The sequence below is a fragment of the Phyllobates terribilis genome, unplaced genomic scaffold (assembly GCF_046119375.1).
Source record: "Phyllobates terribilis strain yellow unplaced genomic scaffold, ASM4611937v1 Scaffold_3__8_contigs__length_932513732, whole genome shotgun sequence".
In the NCBI taxonomy this organism is placed as follows: Eukaryota; Metazoa; Chordata; class Amphibia; order Anura; family Dendrobatidae; genus Phyllobates; species Phyllobates terribilis.
In genome coordinates, this window is record NW_027362763.1 from 350980953 (window position 1) to 351007070 (window position 26118).

General features: G+C 41.2%; 1 protein-coding gene across 1 annotated transcript in view; it reads right to left on the reverse strand.

The window, feature by feature from the left end:
* Positions 1-26118, reverse strand: part of LOC141258112 (phospholipid scramblase family member 5-like) — a 35474-nt gene that overhangs the window by 3589 nt on the left and 5767 nt on the right. Inside the window, exons 2-5 of the mRNA XM_073673119.1 lie at positions 6046-6120; positions 1997-2189; positions 1251-1362; positions 97-196 (exon numbers count right to left, since the gene is read on the reverse strand). Coding sequence (XP_073529220.1) covers positions 97-196; positions 1251-1362; positions 1997-2189; positions 6046-6120 — 480 coding nt within the window. The remainder of the gene's footprint in view (positions 1-96; positions 197-1250; positions 1363-1996; positions 2190-6045; positions 6121-26118) is intronic.

Here is a 26118-nt window from a genome sequence, read left to right on the forward strand (position 1 = left end):
ATATTATGATTGTTAGACAATGATATTTGCCTTACTATAGACTCGTGACTGAACAATAAGCATTGTTTGACTTATCAAGTCAGTAAATGTACTTACTGTCAAGGCCAAAGAAGTCATGATCCATGTTATAGTCTTCATTAAAACCCGGCCACCTCTTCCATATGATGGCAATCTTCTGACCTTCCACTGATGTCACCTGCATTCAGAAGGGGATATTGGGCTTCTGTTGGATTCAGAACCAATAGAGCAAAGCCCCACTAATTAACTCCTCTCTAACAGGTCACTAAAATGTAAATTACTTTTAAATAAGATATAATGAGGTGAAATTAAAATTGGTTCATATTTGCCCTTATTTGTAATTATGTTACATTGAGTAGCAGCCGCTTATGTCTCTGTAGTGATGGTACCCCAGGGTGCTATCTAAATATAATAGGCAAATATTGAGTGAATATAATTCAAACATGCCGCCCATGTCCCCCCCAACGTGCTTCACCGATCCAACGGCATCATCAGGGGATGGGACATAAGTGTTAAGTTTAAGCTATATTGATGGGAAAATATAACAGTTATTACTCTTGGAAGAAGGTTAGGAAAAAATGGGAAATCGCCCAGTCGATAAGTGGTTAAAAATAGATGGAAAACCGATGTCAATTTTTTTTTTTAGCCATTTTTCATGAGAAACCCACAGATTTGAATGGTTACAAAAACTAAGAATAATAGGACCTGCACTGAGTTTAAGGAACAGAAATGGCAATCCGTTGACACAAAAAAAGTATATAGTTCTATGGGCCCGATTCATCAAAGCTTTTTCGCTTGAATTCTGGCGTAAAAAGCTTTGAAGAGTCACAAAATTTTGGCGCAATTCAAGGCTGCAAATTTTGAGAATATCATTTTTTCCCCAGCTATGTAAAAGTGGGCAGATGTGGGACAGGATGTATAGCATCGAGCCACTCTCTGATCAGAGAGATTAGCATAATCGGACCGATTCTCTCGCATGAGAGAAAAACTGTCGTGTGACAGTAGCTTTAAAGTGATAATTCCAAAATAAATCTATCCCATCTTTTTTTCCAAAGCTAAATGAAACAGTATAAATGAACACAAACTGGTATTTAAAAGGGACAATTTAGCCCAAAAATCGATCTTAAAAGAATGAGAACCAAAACTGTAGCTTTCAGCAGATGCAATTTCTTGATGGTGCAGTTTTCCGTACAGTGGATAATCTACACGAGTCCATAAATACAAAGTGTTACCTGGAATTCCTGGTCAGAGTGACAGCGGGCCACACTCCAGGGACCCCGGATGTCCATTCTTCTCCTTCCCTCCGAGTCATGCACCGAGAGACTTGGGCTAAACAAGCTCCATCTGAATCAGAAAAGGATAGAGGCAACATTGAAAGGTTCACGACTAGTGATGAGCGAGCATGTTCTGGTAACCCTTTCAGCGAGCATGCGCTGGTGTTTTCAGAGTATCTTCGGCCTGCTCGAATGTTATGTTTGAGTCACTCCGTGTGCAAGCTGTTTGACAGCTTTAATACATGTAAGGAATGCCTAACAAACAGGCATTCCTCACATGTATTAAAGCTGTCAAAAAGTCGCAAATCATGTACACGGAGTGACTCAAACATAACATTTGAGCACCAAAGCTACTCGGAAAACACCCGATCATGCTCGCTCATCACTATTGACGAGCAAACTAAGGCAGCTAACATAGGTGACAAGTCTTTAACAACTGATATATTTAGAAAAATCAATATAATCTTTGATAATTTAAGTGATCCTATCTATTCTATGGGTAACATTTACGTTTCTAAGAGGAGAATACACTTTTACTTTGATCTATTTTAGGTTCAGTCATTAACCAGCTCAAATTTTTATTTTTAGGATTTACTCTGGCAAAAAAGTGCCACCCTTGTGATAAGCACATGCCAGATCTATGTTTTCTGACACTTTGTGAATTGGGAGCTATTATTGGATCACTTGTAGAACTGTATACTGACCTCTGCTGGACAAAGCCTAGGAGAGCATTAGATGAGGAGAATACTCTGATGACCATGAGGCAGCAGAACAAGCAGCACACATCCACCCGGTAGGGTCTACAGAACCTTAATACTTCCTCTCTGCTCTGGTCACATAGTCGGAGGCAGGAAGATCGAGCAGGGCCACACAGCTGGTAACACAAGCAACTGGAATCTATAATAAAAAAATAAAGTACACCCTTAACTGACTGATTTGATTCTCAGGGATCGGAAAAAAAAAAAATACCTAGCGCTATTTCACACACTGGTGAAGAATCAGAGAGTGGGCCAATGACGTCAGGTGCAGCTGCTCAGGCTTTCACAAAATGCCTCGCAGATATCACATCACATGGTCCAGCACAATCAAGCAGGAGGGACTATCATAGGCTGTATAAAAGCTGAGGCAGGGAATGTGGAAAACATCTTAAGGTGATATTAGAATGGTGAATGTAGGAGCTCACAGCTCAGTAATATAGACAAGAGGAGAAAGCTGTACAACACTGGATTAATACTCCAGACAGTGATATGTTGAACATCTGCAGCCGTGAAGAAAATAAGAGTAGCAGTCTGCGAATAATACAGAGATTCAATTAAAATGAGGGGTTTGAGTTATAGGAAACCAAAAGTTTACATACACTATATGCTTTTCTCAATATCTGACATGAAATCAGAATAAACCTTTTCCATTTTAGGTCCATTAGGATTACCATAATTTTTAATATTTGCCAAATGCCAGAATAATGAGAGAGAGAGAGAGAATGTTTTAAGGCATTTTTATTACCTACTGCAAAGTCAAAAGTTTACATACATTTCATTAGTATTTGGTACCATTGCCCTTAAACTGAATGACTTGGGTCAAACGTTTGGGATATCATTCCATAGGCTTCTCACAATAGTTGGTGGGAATTTGGGCCCATTCCTCCTGACAAAACTGGTGTAACTGATCCAGGTTTGTAGATCGCCTTGCTCGCACCTGCCTTTTCAGTTTTGCCCATAAATTTTCAATAGGATTGAGATCTAGGTTTTGTGATGGCCACTCCAAAACATTGACTTTGTTATCCTTAAGCCACTTTGTTACCATTTTGGCAGTATGCTTCGGGTCATTGTGTATTTGGAAGACCCATTTCCGCCCAAGCTTTAACTTCCGGACTGATGTCTTGAGATGTTACTTCAGTATTGCCACATAATCTTTTTTCTTATGATGCCATCTATTTTGTGAAGTGCCCCAGTCCCTCCTGCAGCAAAACAACCCCACAACATGATGCTGCCACCTCTGTGTTTCACAGTTGGGATGGTATTTTTAGGCTACCAAGCTTCTTCCTTTTCCCTCCAAATGGAAAGATGGTCATTATGCCCAAAAAGTTCAATTTTAGTTTCATCAGACCACAGGACATGTCTCCAAAAGTTAAGGTCTTTGTTCCTGTGTGCATTTGCATACATTAATCTGGCTTTTTTATGTTTCTTTTGGAGTAATGGCTTCTTCCGGCCTTTCAGCCCATGTTGATGCAACACTCGTTTCACTGTGGTTATTGACACAATCTTACCAGCTTCCGCCATCATCTTCACAAGGTCTTTTGTCCTTGAGTTGATATGCACATGTCGGACCAAAGCACGTTCATCTCTGGGACATAGAACCAATCTCCTTCCTGAGCGGTATGATGGCTGGACATTCCCATCTTGTTTGTACTTGCTTATAATTGTTTGTATAGATGAACGAGGCACCTTCAGGTATCTTGAAATTGTACTCAAGGATGAGCCAGACTTGTGCAAGTCCACAATTCTCTTCCTGATATCTTGACTGATTTCTTTAGATTTTTCCATGATGCTACACAAAGAAACAGTGTGTTTCAGGTGTGCATTAAAATACCTCCACAAGTGTGTCTCTAATTAACTCAGATAGTTTTTTTTGGCAATATCAGAAGCTTCCAAACACATGATATCATCATATGGGTAGTCCAGAATTGTTTAAAGGCATAGTAATCTTAGTGTATGTAAACTTTTGACTTTGCAGTAAGTAATAAAATGCCTTAAAACATTCTCTCTCATTCTGGCATTTGGCAAATTTTAAAAATGATGGTAATCCTAATTGGCCTAAAATGGGAAAGGTTTATTCTGATTTCATGTCAGATATTGAGATGTAAACTTCTGGTTTCATATATACAGTGCGGGAAATAAGTATTTGATCCCTTGCTGTTTTTGTAAGTTTGCCCACTGACAAACACATGAACAGTCTGTAATTTTAAGGGTAGGTTAATTTTAACATTGAGAGATAGAATATCCAAAAAAAAAAAAATTCAAGACAATCACATTGTATAAATTAGATAAATTTATTTGCATTTTACAGTGAGAAATACGTATTTGATCCCCTACAAACCATTATGAGTTCTGGCTCCTACAGACCAGTTAGATGCTCCTAATCAACTTGTTACCTACTTTAAAGACTCCCACAGGAGTCTTTTATACAGACAGTCACCTGTATAAAAGACTCCTGTCCACAGATTCAATTAATCAGTCAGACTCTAACCTCAACAACATGGGCAAGACCAAAGAGAATTCTAAGGATGTCATGGACAAGATAATATACTTTAGAAAAAACTACTGCACTCCTGGTAGAGTGGTGCACAAGTAAGGGCCCAACCCGGATCAATAGTAATATATAAACTTGGCACTCGTATGACAAAAAAAAATTGGGAGATTTTTTTAATGAAAAATGCGGTACAAAACAACAGACGTTTCAGTCATAAGAGACCTTCATCGGTGTACATGAAGCTGTGACCAAAGGTAAGTGGGAATACAATCCCCAGATCCCCAGATAGTGCGGTAGCTGGATAGCACAAGTTGAATGAGTAAGTATAGAGCGTGCTAGAACGTCCACATTGAACTAGCGGCGGATACCACGTTCTAGCACGCTCTATACTTACTCATTCAACTTCTGCTATCCAGCTACCGCACTGGGGATTGTATTCCCACTTACCTTTGGTCACAGCTTCATGTACACTGATGAAGGTCTCTTATGACCGAAACGTCTGTTGTTTTGTACCACATTTTTCATTAAAAAAAATTTTTTTGAGTCACACGAGTGCCAAGTTTATATATTACTAGGGACAAGATCATAGACCTGCACAAAGCTGGAATGGGCTTCAAAACCATAAGTAAGACGCTGGGTGAGTGAGAAGGAGACAACTGTGGGTGCAATAGTAAGAAAAACATTATGTTTTGGGGGTGTTTCTATGCTAAGGGCACAAGACTACTTCACTGCATCAATGGGAGAATAAATGGAGCCATGTACCGTAATATCCTGAGTGACAACCTCCTTCCCTCCGCCAGGACATTAAAAATGGGTCGTGACTGGGTCTCCCAGCAAGACAATGACCCAAAACATACAGCCAAGGCAACAAAGGAGTGGATCAAAAAGAAGCACATTAAGGTCATGGAGTGGCCTAGCCAGTCTCCAGACCTTAATCCCATAGGAAACTTATGATGGGAGTTGAAGCTCCGAGTTCTCAAGTGACAGCCTCAAAATCTGAATGATTTAGAGATGATCTGCAAAGAGGAGTGGACCAAAATTCCTCCTGACATGTGCGCAACCCTCATCATCAACTACAAAAAAGTCTGACTGCTGTGCTTGCCAACAAGGGTTTTACCACCAAGTATTAAGTGTTGTTTGCCAGAGGGATCAAATACTTATTTCTCACTGCAAAATGTAAATAAATTTATCTAATTATACAATGTGATTTTCTTGTTTTTTTGGGGGATATTCTATCTCTCAATGTTAAAATTAATCTACCCTTAAAACGTACAAAAACATCAAGGGATCAAATCATTATTTTCCCCACTGTAATATTATATATTACATTATATATACATATACACAGTGGGGAAAATAATGATTTGTTCCCTTGATGTTTTTGTAAGTTTTAAGGGTAGGTTAATTTTAACATTGAGAGACAGAATACATTCTGGGCACCCAAACTGGTCCATCTACAGGTAGATTTCTACAGATTGCTGTGTTTCCATAATAACATGGTTACCTTCAGTAGCCACAAGTAATTGCTTGGCTGTGCGACTGGAAATAATGTATAATCTCTGTGACTGGCAGCTCCATCCTGAAACAGAAAGCAATGATTACATCCCTTCCAGTAATAAAATCCATATAACCAAATAGACGGTAATCATTATGGATATGAAATTGTGCTCTTGTGTAATGAATGTGGAATGCATTAAGTCATTCAGTGTATGAATATTCAGAACAAACATTGAGCACCCAATGTGAATTGCAATATGTACTCATTAACATCAGCGCCGCGTATAATTTAGGTTTATGTTCATTTTAGGGGACAAATCATTATCTATTTGTGCATATAACATTATGCAGAACAGTCTCACTTTTTCTTGCTTTATTGTCAAAATTGTTGTTTTTGGTCAACTGCATTTATAGCAGTAGGATATGCACCGATGTCCATTTCAGAAAGGCCACGTAGACTGGTGCCCATGGAAGCTGAAGGAAAAGGAGCCATCTACAGCTGCAATGTATTGGATCACTGACTGGTGAGGTTATTGTACTTATTCGTGGCATTAAAGATGATCCGTCACCAGGTCAAAATAGGACATTTTTTGTTCTTATTCTTGCTGCTCCCCTGAATATTCTGGGGGTTTTTTTGTTTGTTTTTTTAAATGTGATATGCGACTTTTTATGAAGTTCTAATTTTTATGCTTTTTAAAAAGGGGACATGACTCACACTATTCTCTGGGGGGCATGTCTTTAAGCTGCTCTGCATTATTACCCTGTGAGCCATGCCATCTTGGTCAATTTTCATCTTTTTATTGCACTACTTTTTCTTTTTTTTGCAGGATGCAGCCAGGCCCTTTAGTGTTGGTCGGGTGAATTGGGGCATATGTCCTGTGGGGTGCACTTATATAGTGCTGGGCAGCCCGCCTGATCTAATAGTATGGGCGTCATTAATAGGCTGTAATGCAAACACTGTGCATCACATGTATCTGTGTGACTGGTGCCCCATGCAAGCCTCATCTGTGTGCATGTATAATACTACACAGTCACCCCTCCATGAATTGGTAGGTCTGTGAGTGGCTGTTTCATCAGTATTTTGCACCTGTGCTGCCCATCACCATACTTAGATTTTGGGTATGTGCACACGATGCAGAAATGAAGCAGAAAATTTCTGCATCATTTCTGCATCTCCCTGGCAGAAAAAACGCATGCAGATTGTGCATGCGTTTTTCCTGCGGAATACATGCGGATTCACATGCGTTTCCGCATGTGGATTGACAAGCGCTTTCCAGGCGATTTTAGCATCACCTGGAAAGTGCTTGACAACTAGGTCACACTATATAAATCCATGCAACCGGCATGGATTTATATAGTGTGACCCGAGAGAGTGGTAAAAATAAAAAATATATGTATACTTTACCCTCTGATGGCCCGCGCTGTCCTGCTCAATCCGTTCTCCCTCACCGGCAACTTTGAATTGAAAGACCTGCCGACGTCAGCGTCACTTGACCCGTCACATGACTCTGACGTCAGCGCAGGTCCTTCAACTCACTGCAAAGTGCCGGGAACCAAGCAGGAGCGGTGCGCGGGCCGACAGAGGGTAAGTATACATTTATTTTTTATTTTATTCTTTTTTTACAGCTTTTTTAATGGTACCTGGGTGTGGATGAGAGTCTCCTCTCCTCCACAGCCGGGTACCATCCGCACATTAGAACGCGCCAATAGCGCAAGTACAAATGCAGTCTTGCGGAATTGGCGCGTTCTAATGCAAGTCAATGGCGGCGAAAACGCCGCGTTTACGCAAAATTAATTGACATGCTGCGGATTTTTGAGCGCAGCGTTTACGCTGCGGAAAAATCCGCATCATGGGCACAGCACATGCGGATTTCAATTGGGGAACATTGCTGCCCTTCTACCATGCGTTTTTAATGCATTTACGCAACTGCAAAAACGCAGCGGAAACGCATTAAAAACGCATCGTGTGAACTCAGCCTTTCTGTAATACTATCCTGTAAAGTTCTCCTGACTCATCTATGTTTGTAACTATTTGTATTTTTCATAAAATAGTGTTTTTGAAGCATATTTTCTTTGTATTCTGTTCCTCTGTTATTCCTCCTGGATGTTACCATTCCCCTTTTCTTAGGGCTGTTTCCCTACACAGTCAGCAGTGATTGGGCAGAGTCATACTATGCAGAGACGACTGGTAACACCCAGTTATTAATTTATTCATAAAGAGGAATAACATAGGAATGTAAAAGCACAGCGTTACATGAGGCGACGCTCCACAATTCTTATTTCATGGGGATGTGATTATTTACTACAACAGGCATGTCGGGACAGCTGACCGGCGTCTTTAAAAATAGGCATACAAAATGGTGACACACGTTATTTGGATGACAGGTGTTTTTCTGACTTCACCATAGACATGCATGCTCAGCTGACTATACGCATCTCCTTATTGGAGAGGATGTTGGCTAAAAGTTATTATCTCCATGAGTCTCCATCCAAAAGGTAATGACTTAGATGACAGTTCCTGTGCAAAAGATATGATGTCTATTGTAATGCTGTTGTGTTATCAGACTACTCCCCACCAGTACTGGATCCTGCGAAATCATGTAAGCATCCAAGCAGACATATAGTCATGGCAGAAAGTGTTGTCACCCTTGAAATTGTTCCAGAAAATGAAGTATTTCTCCCAGAAAATTATGGCAATTACACATGTTTTGTTATACACATGTTTATTTGAACAACACAATAAAACTGAGAACAAAAGGCAAATTGGACATCATTTCACACAAAACCCCAAAAATGGCCCGAACAAAATTGTTGCCACCTTTCCAAAATTGTGGGTAAACAACTTTGCTTCAAGCATGTGATGCTCATTCAAACTCACCTGTGGCAAGAAGCAGGTGTGGGCAATAAAGAAAAAAAATCACACCTGAAACCAGACAAAAAAGGGAGAAATTGACTTAATCTTTGCATTGTTTGTCTGTGTGCCAGACTAAGCATGGAGAACAGAAAGAGGAGAAGAGAACTGTCTGAGGACTTGAGAGCCAAAATCCTTGAACAATATAAACAATCTCAAGGTTACAAGTCCATCTCCATAGATCTTAATGTTCCTTTGTCCATGGTGCGTAACGTAATCAACAGGTTTACAACCCATGGCACTGTAGACGGCAGAGAAAAATTGATGAAAGGTTGTAACGCAGGTCAGTCCGGATGGTGCATAAGCAGCCCCAATCAAGTTCCAAAGAAATTAAGGTTGTCCTGCAGCCTCAGGGTGCATCAGTGTCAGCACAAACTATCCATCAGCATTTGAATGAAATGAAACACTATGGCAGAAGACCCAGGAGGACCCCACTGCTGACACAGACATAAAAAGCTAGACTGCAGTTTGCCAAAATGTATGGGAAAGAGTCTTGTGGAGAGATGAGACCAAGATAGAGCTTTTTGGTAAAGCACATCATTCTACTATTTACCAGAATGAGGTCTACAAAGAAAAGAACACAGTACCTACAGTCAAATATGGTGGAGGTTAAAAGATGTTTTGAGGTTGTTTTGCTGCCTCTGGCACTGGGTGCCTTGACTGTGTGTAATGCATCATGAAATCTGAAGATTACCAAAGGATTTTGGGTCACAATGTAGTGCCCAGTGTCAGAAAGCTGGGTTTGCATCCTAGGTCATGAGTCTTCCTGCAGGACAATGACCCCAAACATACTTCAAGAAGCACCCAGAAATGGATGGAAACAAAGCACTGGAGAGTTTTGAAGTGGCCAGCAATAAGTCCTGATCTAAATCCCATTGAACACCTGTGGAGAGATCTTAAAATTGCTGTTGGGAGAAGACGCCCTTCAAATATGAGAGACCTGCAGCAGTTTGACAAAGAAGAGTGATCCAAAATTCCAGTTGAGAAGTGTAAGAAGCTTGTTGATGATAATAGGAAGCGATTGATTGCAGTTATTTATTCCAACCAAATATTGTGTGCAACCAAATATTAAGTTGAGGTTGGCAATAATTTTGTTCTGCTCATTTTTGGGGGTTAGTGTGAAATTATGTCCAATTTGCCTTTTTTTCTCTGATTTTTGTGCTGTTCCAATACACACAAAGGAAATAAACATGTGTATAACAAAACATGTGTAATTGCAATAATTTTCTGGGAAAAATAGTTAATTTTCTGGAACAATTTCATGGGTGCAACTTTCAGCCATTACTGTATTTTCATCTAAGAAACACTATTAACCCATACATCTCTATCACAGTATGGAAAGAATGAGTAAATAAGTGTCAATCAAAAGGCATATGCACTTCTGGGAAATAGGTATTTAAAATTAATCTGTCACCAGGTTTTGCCACCTAATTTGAGAGTTGCAGAAATGTAGTGACAGAGACCCTCATTCCAGCGATGTGTCACTTACTGGGCTGCTTAATGTAGTTTAGATAAAATCACTGATTTATCAGCAGGAGATTATCACTAGACAACTAGTAAATCTGCTGTCATGTAGTCCTCCATATTTATGAGCTCTGTATAAACACGCACCCATCACTGATTGGCAGCTTTCTGTGTATACTGTGCATAGGCAGAAAGCTGGCAATCAGTGGTGTGGGCAGGTTTACAGAGAGCTCAACAATCAGAGCACTGGCAGATCTGCAGCAGATAGAACAGTGATTTTATCAAAATGACAGCAAGCAGCTCAGTGAGTGACACATCGCTGGAAATGGAATCTCTGTCTCTACACCATGTTGCTTTCAGATGGGGTAGCAAAAATCTGGTGACAGATTCACCTTAATTGTTTTTAAGTTAGCATACACTACATTATTCCGAAACTGGGATAAATAGGAATCTTATTTTATTTCAAGGATTTTACTTCAAGGTAAATTAATTGTACAATTACTTTTTATGGTCACTAGGTGGCGCCATATTGCCATTTCCACATTATTTGATTGACGATTATGGATGATAGTTTTCTGGAAAACTAACAGAAATGTCCACAATCTCTCTAGGCTAAATACTATTATTAAAGGGATAGTCCAGGCTAAATAAAATGCTGTCTAGGGACTTGGATTCTCTTACATATTTACTTGCTGTCACAGCTTGGATCCAGCACAGGCTGCTCTGCAGTCTGCACGGTCACTCAAAGTGCTTGCATCATTGTTCACCTCTGTGGCCTGTGATTTGTTGGAGCAGTCAGGTCATTTGAACAGCGCATCATCAGTGAAATGTCCAGCAGCACAGTGGCTCATTGGTTATGTCTTGGTTATGACCTGTAGCGCTGAGGCCATGACTTTTAGTCTGACCAAGTAAACATCTGCATGGAGTTTGTATGTTCTACCTGTGTCAAAGACATACCAGTAGCTTAAAGAGGCATTCCCATCTCCAAGATCCTATCCCAATATGTAGTAGGTGTAATAACATTCGCAAAAATTTCCAATTAGAAATGTAGTATAGTTCTTCTGATTCGCTATGTCGCTTACCCCATGTGCAGTGCATTGCAGTAGCTTAGGTATCCATGGTTACAACCACTCACATAGTGACAGTTAGTTGCTAGTAGTCGTAACCATGAATACATAAGCTACTGCAATGCCCTGCACATGGGGTAAGTGACATGGCAAATCAGAAGAACTATACTAAATGTCTAATTGGAGGTGTTTGCTAATATTATTACTACTACTACTACTACTACTACTACTACTACTACTACTACTTATTGGGATAGTATCTTATAGATTGGAATACCCCCTTAACCCCTTAAAGGAGTTGTCCACTACTTTCACATTGATGCCCTATGATCGGCCGGGATCCCACACGCGGCACCCCCGCTGATCAGCTGTTATCGGTGCCGGCGGCCAGAAGTCCTTGCCTGCGGTGCTTGGGCGTCAAGTTGTAGTGGCTGGTGGTTGTTACTGCACATCCGCCTCCTATTCAATTGAATGGGAGGTGGATGTGCAGTACCCCGCAGCGGCCACTACAGATGGACGGCCAAGCACCACAGGAAAGGACTTCCGGCTGGTGGCCGCCGCCACCGATAACAGCTGATTGGCGGGGGTGCCGCGTGCGGGACCCCGGCTAATCATACATTGATGCCCTATCCTATGGATAGGGCATCAATGTGAAAGTAGCGGACAACTCCTTTAAAGGGGTTGTCCACTACTGTTACACTGATGCCCTATCCATAGGATAGGGCATCAATGTATGATCAGCCAGTGTCCCGTACGCGGCACTCCCGCCGATCAGCTATTATCGGCGGTGGCCACCGGCCAGAAGTGCTCACCTGCGGGGCTCCGCCTTCAAGTGGTAGTAGCCACCACAGTGTACTGCAGATCTGCCTACCATTTAATTGCAGTACACCGCGGCAGCCACTACCACTTGATGGCGGAGCCCCGCAGGTGAGCACTTCTGGCCGGTGGCCACCGCCGATAATAGCTGATCGGCGGGGGTGCCGTGTACGGGACCAATAACAGCGGGAATGAGAGAAAATGGACCACAAAATTTGTTGTGCAATTCCTCCTGAGTAAGCCGATACCCCATATGTGGGGGAAAACCACTGTCTGGGCGCACAGCAGGGTTCGGAAGGGAAGAAGCACCATTTGACTTTTTGAATGTAAAGTTTCCTTGAATAATTAGCGGATGCCAGGTCGTGTTTGGGGAGCCCCTGATGTGCCTCAACACTGGAAACCCCCCACAAGTGACCCCATTTTGAAAACTAGACCCCTCCGGAAACTTATCTAGATGTGTGGTGAGCACCTTAAACTGTCAGGTACTTTACAGAAGTTTATAACGTAGAGCCGTGAAATTAAGAAATCACATTATTTTCTCCACAAAAATGTACTTTTAGCCCCAATTTTTTTATTTTCGCAAGGGTAACAGGAGAAAATCAACCCCAAAATTTGTTGTGAAATTGCTCCTGAGTATGGAGATACCCCATATGTAGGGGAAAACTGTCGCAGAGTGCATCTCCTTACAGTCACCACTGTACGTACGAGATCTTCAATCAGCAAGATATCTTGAGTAAACAGTATTTACTTCATACTGGATAAACATGAGATACAATTCAGTGTCACACAGTCCGTGTGCTGCTGACATAACACATACAGAGAAAAAAAACCACAGGAAGTAAAAACAACCAACAATTGAGAGCTTCCCTTCCCACATTACAGCAAGCATATAACTTTACACACTATTGCCATCTGCTGTCTGGTTAGTATAAAGTCCTCCTTTCACTTATAATAAATCCTAATCTGTTGCATATGCCAACACCCTTTCTCAACAGTAAGGACTTATTCAATCAAACCCAACTTTTTTATTAGTCTCTGGTGTTTATCAGCATTCAACGCCTTCATGAAGATGTCTGCTGTCATTTCTTCAGTAGGACAATACTCTAACTTCAAGACTCCTTGTTCCTGATGATCTCTCAAGAAATTATATTTCACATCAATATGCTTGTTTCTTGGATTGACTCTTTCCATCTGAGCAAGAACAAGACATTCTTGATTGTCCTCTTTCAGTTTTGTTGGTTCCAACTGTGGTTGTCCTAATTCTGTCAACAATTGTCTTAACCACAGTACTTCTTGACTCGCATGTGCTGCGGCAACATATTCTGCTTCTGTTGAAGACAGTGTCACAATTGACTGTTTCTTACTTGTCCAACTTATTGGTCCACCTGAGAGAAAAAAAATATGTCCACTGGTAGATCTTCTGTCAGTTGGATCTCCAGCCCAATCTGCATCAACATATTCTTTTAAAATGCAATTATCACTTGTGGGTAATTTCAGCTTAACATTGCTAGTTCCTTTCAAATAACGCATTACTCTCTTCACGGCATTCCAATCAGCTTTATTTGGTTTTGATACCTTTCTACTCAGGATTCCTACTGCTGCTGCGATGTCTGGTCTTGTAACGGTCGCTAGATACAGTAGTTTTCCTATTGCTGTTCTGTATTCTTCATTATTTGGTAGCATATTTTTTTCACTGTTCATCTCTTTGAGATAATTAGTTTCCATTGGAGACTTTGCTGTTTTTGCATCCTTTAATCCAAATTTTTCTGTTATGTCTTGAATCATGTGATTTTGATTCAGTAGGAAACTTCTGTCTTCTTCTCTTTCTACCTGTATTCCTAGGTACTGTTTCACATTTCCCAAGTCTTTGATTTCGAAATGTTGCTTCAGGATTTTTAGAATGTTTTCTTTATCCCTTTCTTGTTTAAAACAAATCAAAATGTCGTCTACATATATGAGTACATAAATTCATCTATTAATCAGCCTTTTTGTGTACAAGCATGGATCAGCTTTGCTTCTTTGAAAATTTTCATTTGTAAGTACTTCCGTGATTTTGTCATTCCACGCTTTAGCTGCTTGCTTTAAACCATATATGCTTTTCTGTAGTTTGCAAACTTTGTTTGGATTTCTTTCATCTTTGAATCCTGGAGGTTGTTCCATGTAAATGTCTTCTGTTAAATCTCCATTCAAAAAAGCTGTCTTTACATCCAGATGTCTCAGTTCCATCTGTTTCATTGCTGCAACCGTAAGTAAAGTTCTTATTGCAGTGTGTTTGACAACTGGAGCAAATGTCTCATCATAGTCTTCTCCATATTTTTGAGAATACCCTTTAGCTACGAGTCTTGCTCGGTATCTTTCAGCTGTGCCATCTGTTTGGTATTTTACTTTAAAAATCCATTTACATCCTATGGCTTTTCTTCCTTCTGGTAAATCTGTTAGTGTCCATGTATTTGAATCATGCGTGGATTTAATTTCTGTTTCTGTTGCTTTTATCCATTTATTAGCTTCTTCTTCAGGAAGTTTAGATATGTCTTCCCAAGAGGTAGGCTCATAGATTTTTCTTATGCTTGTCTTGTATGAGAGACGTTTTGGTGGTTTTCCTTTGTTCTCTCTCATTGAACGTCTTGGTTCTGTGTCTGTTTGTAGCTGTGATTCTTCACTTTCAGTATTTTGTTCTTCATTAATTTCTACTTCTTTCTCATCAGATATTTCTTCAGTTATGTCACTATTGTTTTTCTCATTTTTTGTTTCAACTGAAATCATTATGTCTTCATTTAAATCTTCAATGAATGTCACATTGTTACTCACCGTAACTCTGTCTGTTTTGGGATCTAGGATTCTATATCCTTTGCAATTTTCACTATATCCAACGAATATTCCTTCCATGGATCTGTTTTGAAGTTTGGAACGTTTTTCTGTTGGAATGAATATAAAAACTTTACATCCAAAAACTTTTAAATGATTGACACTTGGTTTCATATCTTGCCACAGTTCATATGGAGTTTTCGTCAGTTTTCTGGAAAAAAGTCGGTTCTGTAGATATGTAGCTGTCATTGCTGCCTCCCCAATATTTCTCTGGTAGTTTGGAATCCGTCAGCATACATCTTATCATTTCTGTTAGAGTTCTGTTTTTCCTTTCTGCTACTCCATTTTGTTCAGGTGTGTATGGAACAGTTTTCTGGTGTTCTATTCCATTTTGTCTTAAGTAATCTTCTATTCTGTGACCTGTAAATTCACCTCCATTATCACTTCTGATGACAATTGGCTTCCTTTGAAATTTGTTACTTGATCTTGTTACATAGTCTACAAGTTTATCAAAAACTTCACTTTTGTTCTTAATTATGTGACTGTGTATCTTGAGTAGTCGTCTATAAAAGTCAACATGTATTTATTGCCTCCTGATGTAGTCACTTTCATGGGTCCACATACGTCAGTGTGCACCAAATCAAATGGTCTTTCGCTTTTCATCTCACTTTCTTTTGGAATAGATATCCTTGTGGCTTTGGATTTTATACAACATTCTCATCTTACGGTAATTGAGCAATCTGATATCTTTAAATCTTTTGTCAATTCTTTTCTCTGTAGTTCCCTTATACTGTCAGGGTGTCTAGGTCCTAGACGTCTATGCCACATGTGAATACAGTTTTTGTCATGTGTACATACCTTCATCTGTTCCTTTGGTGTGTCAAAATGATATAATTGTTCATCTGCCTTGACTTTGGTTATCACCTTATTTCCTGCAATAATTGCACACTCATTGTCTTTGAATTTTACTGTAAGTCCTTTTGCTGTTAAACGTTTCACAGATAATAATCCGCCTTCCAATTTTGGAAGATACAACACATCCTATACAATTATCTTTGAATCTTGTCTGAACTTGTTTGAACAATTTAGCATACCTTGTCCAATACCTTCTGCGGTTATTTTGCTTCCATCTGCAAGATAAATGGCTTCTTTCTTATCTAAATCAAGATCAGTAAAGAAATTCTTGTCACTTGTCATATGACTCATTGCTCCTGAATCAATAAACCAACCAAGTGATGATTTCTTGTCTGTTACTTTAAATGTGCCATTCCAATTATTCTCACATGAATCGGAAATTGTGTTTTTTACTTTCTGTGTATGCTTTTTATGTTGTAATTTTTGTTGTTCTGCTTTCCATATGGTACAGTCTTTCTTTAAATGACCTTTTTTCTTACATCTGAAGCATTCTCTTGTCTCTTTATTATAGCGTTTTTTAAATTCTGTAGCTTTAAGAGCGTTTTCACTGTCCTTTTCAGTAGAAGAATCATTTCTTTGTTCTTTTCTTCTCTGTTATTCATCTATTAGTCTTGTTTTCACAAAATCTAATGTAATGTCAGTTTCTGGTCTCGTCTCAAGGGCATTTATCAAGGCTGTATACGAATCTGGTAAACTGCACAATAATATAGCTGCTACATGACTTTCTTTAATGTCTTCACCAATAGATCTTAGCTGTGATATCACTTCCATCATTGAGAATATGTGCTTCTGCATGTCGTCATTTGCACTCAATCTCATACTGTAAAGCTTTCGTAATAAAAATAACTTGTGATTCAAGCTAGGTCTTTCATACAGTTTTCTTAATGCTTCCCACATTCCTTTCGCTGTTTCTTCATTTCTTATATGTATTAATTGAGCATCATCCACTAATAAGCTAATGGTGGCTCTCGCTTGTCTATTCTTCTTATCCCATGTCTGATTATCTTGATCTGGTCTTTCTGTAACAATTACTTCCCATAAATCATCCTTAGATAACAACATCTCTACTTTGAATTTCCATAACTGATAATTTTCACTATTCAGTTTAGCTACTGTGAATTTCAGTTCTGTGTTACTCATCATTTTTATATAGTCTTACTTGTTTAGAGAGTTGTACTGAAGATATTCTCCTGTTTTTTCTTTTCTTGCTGATAGTTCCTGTATGTCCTACCTGTGTTGAATTCTCTGTAATTATATCCAGCTCCTGGGATCATCAATTCCTTTGTCACTCTGTATCTGGATTTATTTCCTTCTGTTTACAGAGCTTATCTGTGTGCTCCATTATCTGGGCTTATGAACCGGGATCCTGCTGCCTGGGCTTGTAGTGCGGGCCTGTAGTGTCTGGGCCCATAACCTGTCGCAGAGTGCATCTTCTTACAGTCACCACTGTACTTACGAGAGCTTCAATCAGCAAGATATCTTGAGTAAACAGTATTTACTTCATACTGGATAAACATGAGATACAATTCAGTGTCACACAGTCCGTGTGCTGCTGACATAACACATACAGAGAAAAAAACACACACAGGAAGTAAAAACAACCAACAATTGAGAGCTTCCCTCCCCATATTACAGCAAGTATATAAGTTTACACACTATTGCCATCTGCTGTCTGGTTAGTATAAAGTCCTCCTTTCACTTATAATAAGTCCTAATCTGTTGCGTATGCCAACAAAAACTACACGGAAGGGCTTGGAAAGAAAGGAGTGACATTTGGAATGCAGACTTTGATGGAATGGTCTGCGGGTGTCCTGTCGCATTTGGAGAGCCCCTGATGTGCCTAAACAGTGGAAAACCCTGACCAGTTACCCCATTTTGGAAGCTACACCCCTCAAGGATTTTATCCAGGGGTATAGTGAGCATTTTGAACCCACAGGTTCTACACAGAATTTGATAACATTAGGTCGTCATACTGAAAATTTTCATTCTTTTCACAAAAATGTAGTTTTAGCCCCAAATTTTTAATTTTTTACAATGTAATAAAAGAAAATGGACCCCATAATTTATGCTATTTCTCCCGAATGCGATGATGCCCCATATGTCATCAGAAATCACTGTTGGGCCACACATCAGGGATGAGAAGGAAGGAGCCCTTTTTGACTTTTGGAGCATAGATTTTGGTAGAATAGTTTGTGGGCGATATTTGCCGAGCCCGTAAGGTGTAAGAACAGCAGAAAACCCCCAAAAGTGACCCCATTGTAGAAATTACACATCTCAATGAATTAATCTACTGCTGCAGTTACTATTATATGATATCCATGCCAGGCTTTATTCTTATGCCAGTTTAGTGCCGAGACATTGTGCCCCTATAAAGTGTAGTGCCCCCATACGTTTCTCCTGGTGACATACACCCCGTAAATTAAGTGTTTTCCCCGCTACATTAATGCCAAACATGTGGCCTCTTACTACGGTTTAGGCACAGTGGGGCTCAGAAGGAGGGGGGTATTTGGATTTAGGAGCACAGAATTCGCTGGATTTTATTTGAGGGGGCAGGAGCTGTTACTTTTCCAGAGTATTTGCTCTACCTCTCCATCTTTTTAAGTGTGCACAGATCTGTGGTCATCCACACTTGAGCGCTAAAAAAAAAGCCTAAAATGATGGTACGCCGCTGGAACAGAGACCAGTCCAAAGGGACTCCATCGGCCACATAAGTGAGTGGCTCCATCTGGGTTTTTTGTCTGAATTTTGGTTTTGGTGAATTTACACAGAAATTCCAACGTAAGCGCTCAGCGGGGAGCGCAGGATAAATGTGAGCCGAGCCTTATTACGATTTTTTTGGAGGCAGAATGAAGAAATACACAGCAGTACCAGAATAGTTCTTATTTTTATTTTTTTGAGGTTCACCTTGCGGTATAAGGTGATAAGGTGGATTTATTCTTCAGGTTAGTGCATAGTAATTTTTGATCGCTGTTTATTCAGATTTTTCAAACACAGAATGAACAAAAACAAACAATGACTGAATTGCTGTTATTTTTTGCGCCGTTTGCCGTGCGGTAAGAGTGACAAGACCAATTTGTTCATTGGATCAGTACGATTACAGCGATACCACATTTATATATATATTTTTTTATGCTTTGCTATTTTTACAGACTAAAAACAGTATTTTACAAAAAAAGAACTTGATTTTGCATCGTCACATTCTGAAAGCTGTAACTTTTTTATTTTTTTGCTGAATGAGCTATATTATGGCTTGTTTTGTGCGGAACGGTTTGGTGTTTTCATTTATATAATTTTTTTATGTACGACTTTTTGATCCCTTTTTATTCCCTTTTTTGTGAGTCAGTATGATGAAAAAGCTTCATTTTTAGAGTGTTTTTATTTATATTTTTATGACATTCGCCAAACGGACTAAATAACATGACAGTTTTATAGAGTGGGTCGTTCTGGACGCAGCCGTACCAATTATGTGCACGTATTTTTGTTTAATCACAAACGCTGTGTTTTGAGCGGCGAAACGGATTTTAGTGATGTGTGCACTTTGTGTTGTTGTTTTTTTTACATATTTTATTTAATTTTTTTACTTTTTCACTAAGTCCCACTGTGGAATTTTTATTCTGATCATTGATCTCATACACTGCAGTACTCCTGTACTGCAGTTTATGAGACCTGTCAGTGAGTCACTGACTCAGCCTGACTCTGCCTGTGAGATCCAGCAATAAGCTGGATCTCACAGGCCACCGTACCCTGGGATCATCACATGATCTCAGGGTGCCATGGTAACCATCGGGACCCGCGATTCTCATTGCGGGGGTCCGATGGTTACTAAGGGGGTCTTGTGACCCCCTTGTAACAACTTAAATACCACCGTCACGATTGACAGCGGTATTTAAGGGGTTAGTCGGCCCCAATCGACATCGAGACCTTCCTGGGCCGATACTGCAGAGTGTCAGCTGTCACACACAGCTGACACCCGCAGGAATCGCCGCCGCTGGATGGCGCTATTTACTTATTCCACAGCGACTCATTTTAACGACGCTGTGGAATAAGTACCCTAAATGACCGTTGCAAAAATGTGTTACGGCGCTCTTTAAGGGGTTAACTGACTGATAAGCTAATTCATTCTTGTCAACTCTCCTGGAACATTTAGGAATTAGGAGAGACCCTCCAGACTTCCAGGTGGGATGACAAATATCCCAACAAAGGATGTATGGTATATAAACAGGTACGCGGATTCAACGGCGCAGAAGATGAAGACTCAGTGGTAACTTGAACCAATTGATTATTATTTACTACAAACAATTTAGGTGAACAGAAATGAAATGTCTAAAGGTTTAGTGATTTACGAGAAACGTTGAACAGGTTCACAATACTGGGGGTTATTATTCTAGGTATATAAACAGTATCTTTGTTTCACAACACAGTTTTGAATCACAAAGTTAACTAACTAATATAGCAAATGATATGGTACCTTAGTCCATGGTATGTCAAAGCCTATGTGGTAGTTGTCAGCGTCATCACCTAAACACCAAATCTGTCGTGGTAATCACTGTAACAGGCCTCAAAGGGAGTCAGCTCTATTTCTCCGTTAGGCCGGAAGTCTATTGCCATAGTATACTGACTTGTCACTGCACCAACTTGCATCCGTCTCCTAGAGCGTAGCTTGGGCCTCTCTGTATCATCACCTAAGTCTCTGGGCTTCAGCTCACCAGGTCGTCCGAATCATCAGCCGCTCACTGGATTGTCCATATCCCTTTAACTGCACACTGGTTTGTCTGTTTCCCTTTAACCACTCACTGGATTGTCCATTTCCCATTAACCGCTCACTGGACTGTTCATTACCCTTTAAGAAGCCTTCCTGCATTTCCCACTCACATGACCATCCCTTTAAGAAGGCTTTCTGCACTTCCTGCTCACACGTCAGTCCGTACCTTTAAGAAGACCTCCTGCTTTTAAGCGGGCATCTTCTTGGTCAAGCCAGAGATCTCATCCTGCAGTTATCAACTCTCTTAGATGTGGCTGTAACCCAGTCCAGCTAGCAATGCACACCTGACCTGACATCGGTCTTGATGATGATTCATTCTCTGCCCTGGCCTCAGGGGCTTTTTATATTTTCTAACTGCAACACAGCTTGTCACATGATCTTGTGCCTCTTGTTTCTGCTTCCTACCTGGCAACACACACACATTGTCTAGTTCCTGTTTGCTCTCTTTTTGTTCCTGTTCTTATACTATCCAACCACTAGATGGCAGTGTTCGTTTACTTAGGCTCCACTGTGCATTCAGCTACATAAGTCTTTCACTTCCTTACAGATGGAGCTGAGATCAGCTCCCTGCTCCACCATTCACTGCTGCATACCACAAGCTGCTGCTTTAGAACTAAGGCCTGATGGAGGTTCGGCATTATCGCTCGTCATGGAAGCTGTGTAATGTGAGTTGAAGTTTTTTTTCTTAACACAAATTGGGCATAGATAATACTGTGGGTGCACTATTAGCATTGCATTGCTGGCACTATTGTAAGGGGGCACAGTACTATTTAGAGGACAAGATTGCTATTGAGGGCACTATTTACATAGAGGAAGCAATATTACTATTGATGTGTCACTATTACTGCTGTAGGAGGGCACTACTGAGGATAATCACTGTGAGGGGGCACTATTTTCAAAAGGTCCCATATTACTGTGTGGGGCACAAAATGTGCATTATTTCTGTGGAGGGGGCACAAGGGTGGGCATTATTACTGCCTGGGCACATCAGATGGGTATAGCACTATGTGGCTTGTGCCACCATATAGGGTCGCACTATGGTGGTAATATTAGAGTTACACAGGCCTGCAATATCATCTACTGTATGTTATTTGTACTTAGACAGTTATCAGTGTGTTTACCTGTGGTGTTACAAAGGACTGCAGGTCACATCTACTACACTATCTCTAGTTCATGCTGTCGCTGCAGTGTTATGGCACAATTTTCAGAAGTCAGGGCAAAACTACGCTGACCGTTTTCTGACCATTTGGGCAGGGTTTTACCAAGCTCAGGATTCAGAGAACTGCTAGATCTTGTTATTTTATCAAAACTCCAGCAAGCAGCCCCGTAAATGATACATCACTGGAATCGGGGTCTCTGTCCATACAACATGTTACTCTCTACCTTTAATTACGGTTAATTTATACTTAGTGTTTTGATGCATTTTTTTGTGTATGATAAATACCGACTATTATAACCATTTTTGGCGCTTTTTTTGTGCTTTCGATGTTAAGCCATTTTGATTTTAATAGGGAAAAACTGCAGTAAAAACGCTGAAAGAATTGACCTACCACAACTTACCACAGGTCAAAAAATGCAAGAAGAATAATGCACTGTGTAAGTGAGATTTTAGAAACCTCATTCATTTTGCTGTTACTGCAAAACATTTTGTTTTTTCCTTTCGATAAAACACACACATATAAAAGGAATAAAAAATGCCATTTGTGAACAAGAACTTAGGCTGAATTCAGATGTCCATGAAACACGGTCCAAGTATGGAACATCGTGTCCGGACTGGCCACGGCCACGGGTCTCCTGCCTCGAACTCAACAGTCATAATAATAATTTATAATAATAATAATTTTTATTTATATAGCGCCAACATATTCCGCAGCACTTTACAATTAAGCGGGGACATGTACAAACAATAAATTCAATACAAGGTGAGACAGTTTAACAGTTACATCAGGAGTGAGGTCCCTGCTCGCAAGCTTACAATCTACATGGAAATGGGGGGACACAATAGGTGGAAAGTGCTTGTTATTTCAGGTCTGGCAATTATAATAAGTCGGGATTATCATATAAAGCTGTATGATCCGGTCATCAGCCAGTATGTTAAAGTGCAATACTCAATTACCGAGTGCAGTTATCGAGTGCATGGAGGGTGTAGAAACAGATGAACAGTAGGGTGCAGATTCTGAATAGTATTTAGGAGGGAACAGGGGAAAGTTAGTTTACTGAGTAGTTGAGGTGGTAGGCTTGTTTAAAGAGATGGGTTTTTAAAGCGCGCTTGAAGACATCGGGGCTAGGCATCAATCGGATCGTCTGGGGTAGAGCATTCCAGAGAACTGGTGCAGCACGAGAGAAGTCTTGGAGACGGAGGTGTGAGGTTCGGATTATGGGGGATGTTAGCCTTAGGTCATTTGTGGAACGGAGGGCACATGTAGGACGATAGACTGAGATGAGAGAGGAGATATAAGGTGGTGCAGAACTTTGTGGGTGAGAGCAATGAGTTTATATTGGACCCTGTAGTGAATGGGTAACCAGTGTAATGACTGGCACAAGGTGGAGGCATCGGTGAAGCGGCTGGACATAAATACGACCCTGGCTGCCGCATTCAGGACAGATTGGAGAGGGGAAATTTTGGTAAGAGGGAGACCGATCAGAAGAGAGTTGCAGTAGTCCAGACGAGAGTGAATAAGAGCGACAGTAAGAGTTTTAGCAGTTTCCAAAGTGAGAAAAGGTCGGATTCTGGAGATGTTTTTAAGATGCAGGTGACAAGAGCGAGTGAGTGATCGGATATAGGGAGTAAAGGAAAGGTTAGTGTCGAATATGACCCCAAGGCAGCGGGCGTGCTGCTTGGGAGTTATGGTTGACCCCTCCAAGGTAATTTCGATATTAGGTAGAGTTAGGTTACTAGAGGGGGGAAACACAAGAAGTTCAGTTTTGGAGAGATTCAATTTGAGATAGAGGGAGGACATGATGCTAGACACAGCAGATAAACAATCCTTGGTGTTTTGTATTAGGGTAGGGGTGATGTCAGGGGAAGAAGTGTATAGTTGGGTGTCGTCAGCATAGAGATGATACTGGAACCCAAATCTGCTGATTGTTTGTCCAATAGGGGCAGTGTATAGAGAGAAGAGGAGGGGGCCTAGGACTGAGCCCTGAGGAACCCCGATAGTAAGGGGATGAGGAGGGGAAGAGGAGCCGGCAAAAGATACAGTGAAGGAGCGGTCAGAGAGGTAGGAGGAGAACCAGGAGAGAACGGTTTCCTTGAGGCCTATAGAGCGGAGCATAGTGAGGAGGAGCTGGTGATCCACAGTGTCAAATGCTGCAGAGAGATCCAGGAGAATCAGCAGGGAGCAGTGACCTTTGGATTTGGCTGTTAGTAGATCGTTAGAGACTTTAGTGAGGGCAGTTTCAGTGGAGTGTAAGGAGCGGAAACCAGATTGTAGAGGGTCGAGGAGAGAGTTATCTGAGAGATAGCGGATTAGACGGGAGTGGACCAAGCGTTCCAGGAGTTTAGAGATGAAGGGAAGATTAGAGACAGGTCTATAGTTAGCAGTGCAGTTCTGGTCCAGGGATGGCTTTTTAAGTAAAGGGGTTATGATGGCATGTTTAAATGATGAGGGAAAGATACCTGACGAAAGAGAGAGGTTAAATATTTTAGTCGAGTGGTGACCACCGGTGAGAGGGACTGCAGGAGATGTGAAGGAATGGGGTCACTGTTGCAGGTTGTAGGCCGAGAAGAAGCGATGAGCTGGGTAACCTCTTCTTCTGTGACAGGCTCAAAGATGGCTAGTGAGCTTGAAGTGCAGTAGGGAAGGGGATCCAGGCACTGAGGAGATTGGGCTGAGATGTCCTGATGGATGTGGTTGATTTTTTCCAAGAAATAAGTGGCCAGATCCTCACTGCTGAGGTTGGTGATGGGGGCCTGTGCTTTAGGTTTCAGGAGGGAGTTTAAGGTTTCGAAAAGTCGTTTTGGGTTGTTGGACATTGAAGTGATGAGGGTGGTGAAGTAGGATTGTTTGGCCAGATGAAGGGCAGAGTTATAGGTTTTGAGCATGAATTTATAGTGGATGAAGTCCTCTGCTAAAAGAGATTTTCTCCACTGACGCTCAGCACACCTCGAGCAACGTTGAAGAAAGCGTGTTTGCATTGTGTGCCAGGGCTGCCGTTGTCTGTGTCGGATCTTTCTGCGAGTAGAAGGAGCTGCTTCATCTAGGGCGCTCTTCAGTGTATTGTTGTAGTGTGACAATGCCAAGTCTGGACAGGAGAAGGAGGAGATGGGGGCTAAAGATGTGTGGAGATTGTCCATAAGCTGCTGGGTATTAATGGTACGTGTATTCCTATAAGTGTGGTAAGTGGGGGTGTCCCGGGTGAGGAGACAATTCTTAACAGAGAAGGAGAGAAGGTTGTGGTCCGAGAGTGGGAGAGGGAAGTTGGTAAAGTCATCCAGCAAGCAGAGACTGGAAAAAACCAGGTCCAGAGTGTTCCCGTCTTCATGGGTAGGAGACTTCGTAAACTGTGAGAGACGGAATGAAGAAGTTAGAGAAAGTAGATGAGAGGCAGATTGGGAGAGGGGGTCATCGATGGGGATGTTAAAGTCGCCCATGATGAGGGTGGGGATGTCACAGGATAGAAAGTGAGGAAGCCAGGTGGCAAAGTGATCCAAGAACTGGCGGGCGGAGCCTGGAGGGCGATACACGACTGCCACTCGCAGGGAGAAGGGTTTAAAGAGTCTGATGGTGTGGACTTCAAAGGAAGGAAACATAAGTGAGGGAACCGGGGGGATGACCTGGAAAGCACATTGTGAGGAAAGGAGCAGACCAACACCTCCACCCTGTCTGTTGCCATGTCTGGCGGTATGTGAAAATTTCAGCCCACCAAACGAGAGAGCAGCAGCAGCGGTGGTGTCTAGCTGCTGAATCCAGGTTTCTGTGATAGCCAGAAGGTTAAGAGAATTAGAGAGGAAAAATTCATGGATGTAAGTTAGTTTGTTACACACAGACCGTGCGTTCCAGAGAGCGCAATGGAAATCAATAGGAGAGGGCATGCACTGAACGTTAATAAGATTAGCAGGGTTTCTATATGCAGCTGGAGGAGAGTGGTGTACGCTAGTGGAGGGGGGCCCAGGGTTGGGGGAGATGTCGCCTGCGACTAGTAAAAGGAGAAAGAAGAGAAAGATCAGGTGGTCTAATGATTTGTATGAACGTTTTGAATGCTGTATGGAGGTAGAGGATGGTTTGCAGTGGGTGAGGAATGTCAGTAGAGCCTCAGAGTTATACATGGGAGAGGGGAGAAGGGAGGGGCTGATATAGAGAGAGTGCACAGAATGTGTTGAAGGGCGGGTGAGTTGTG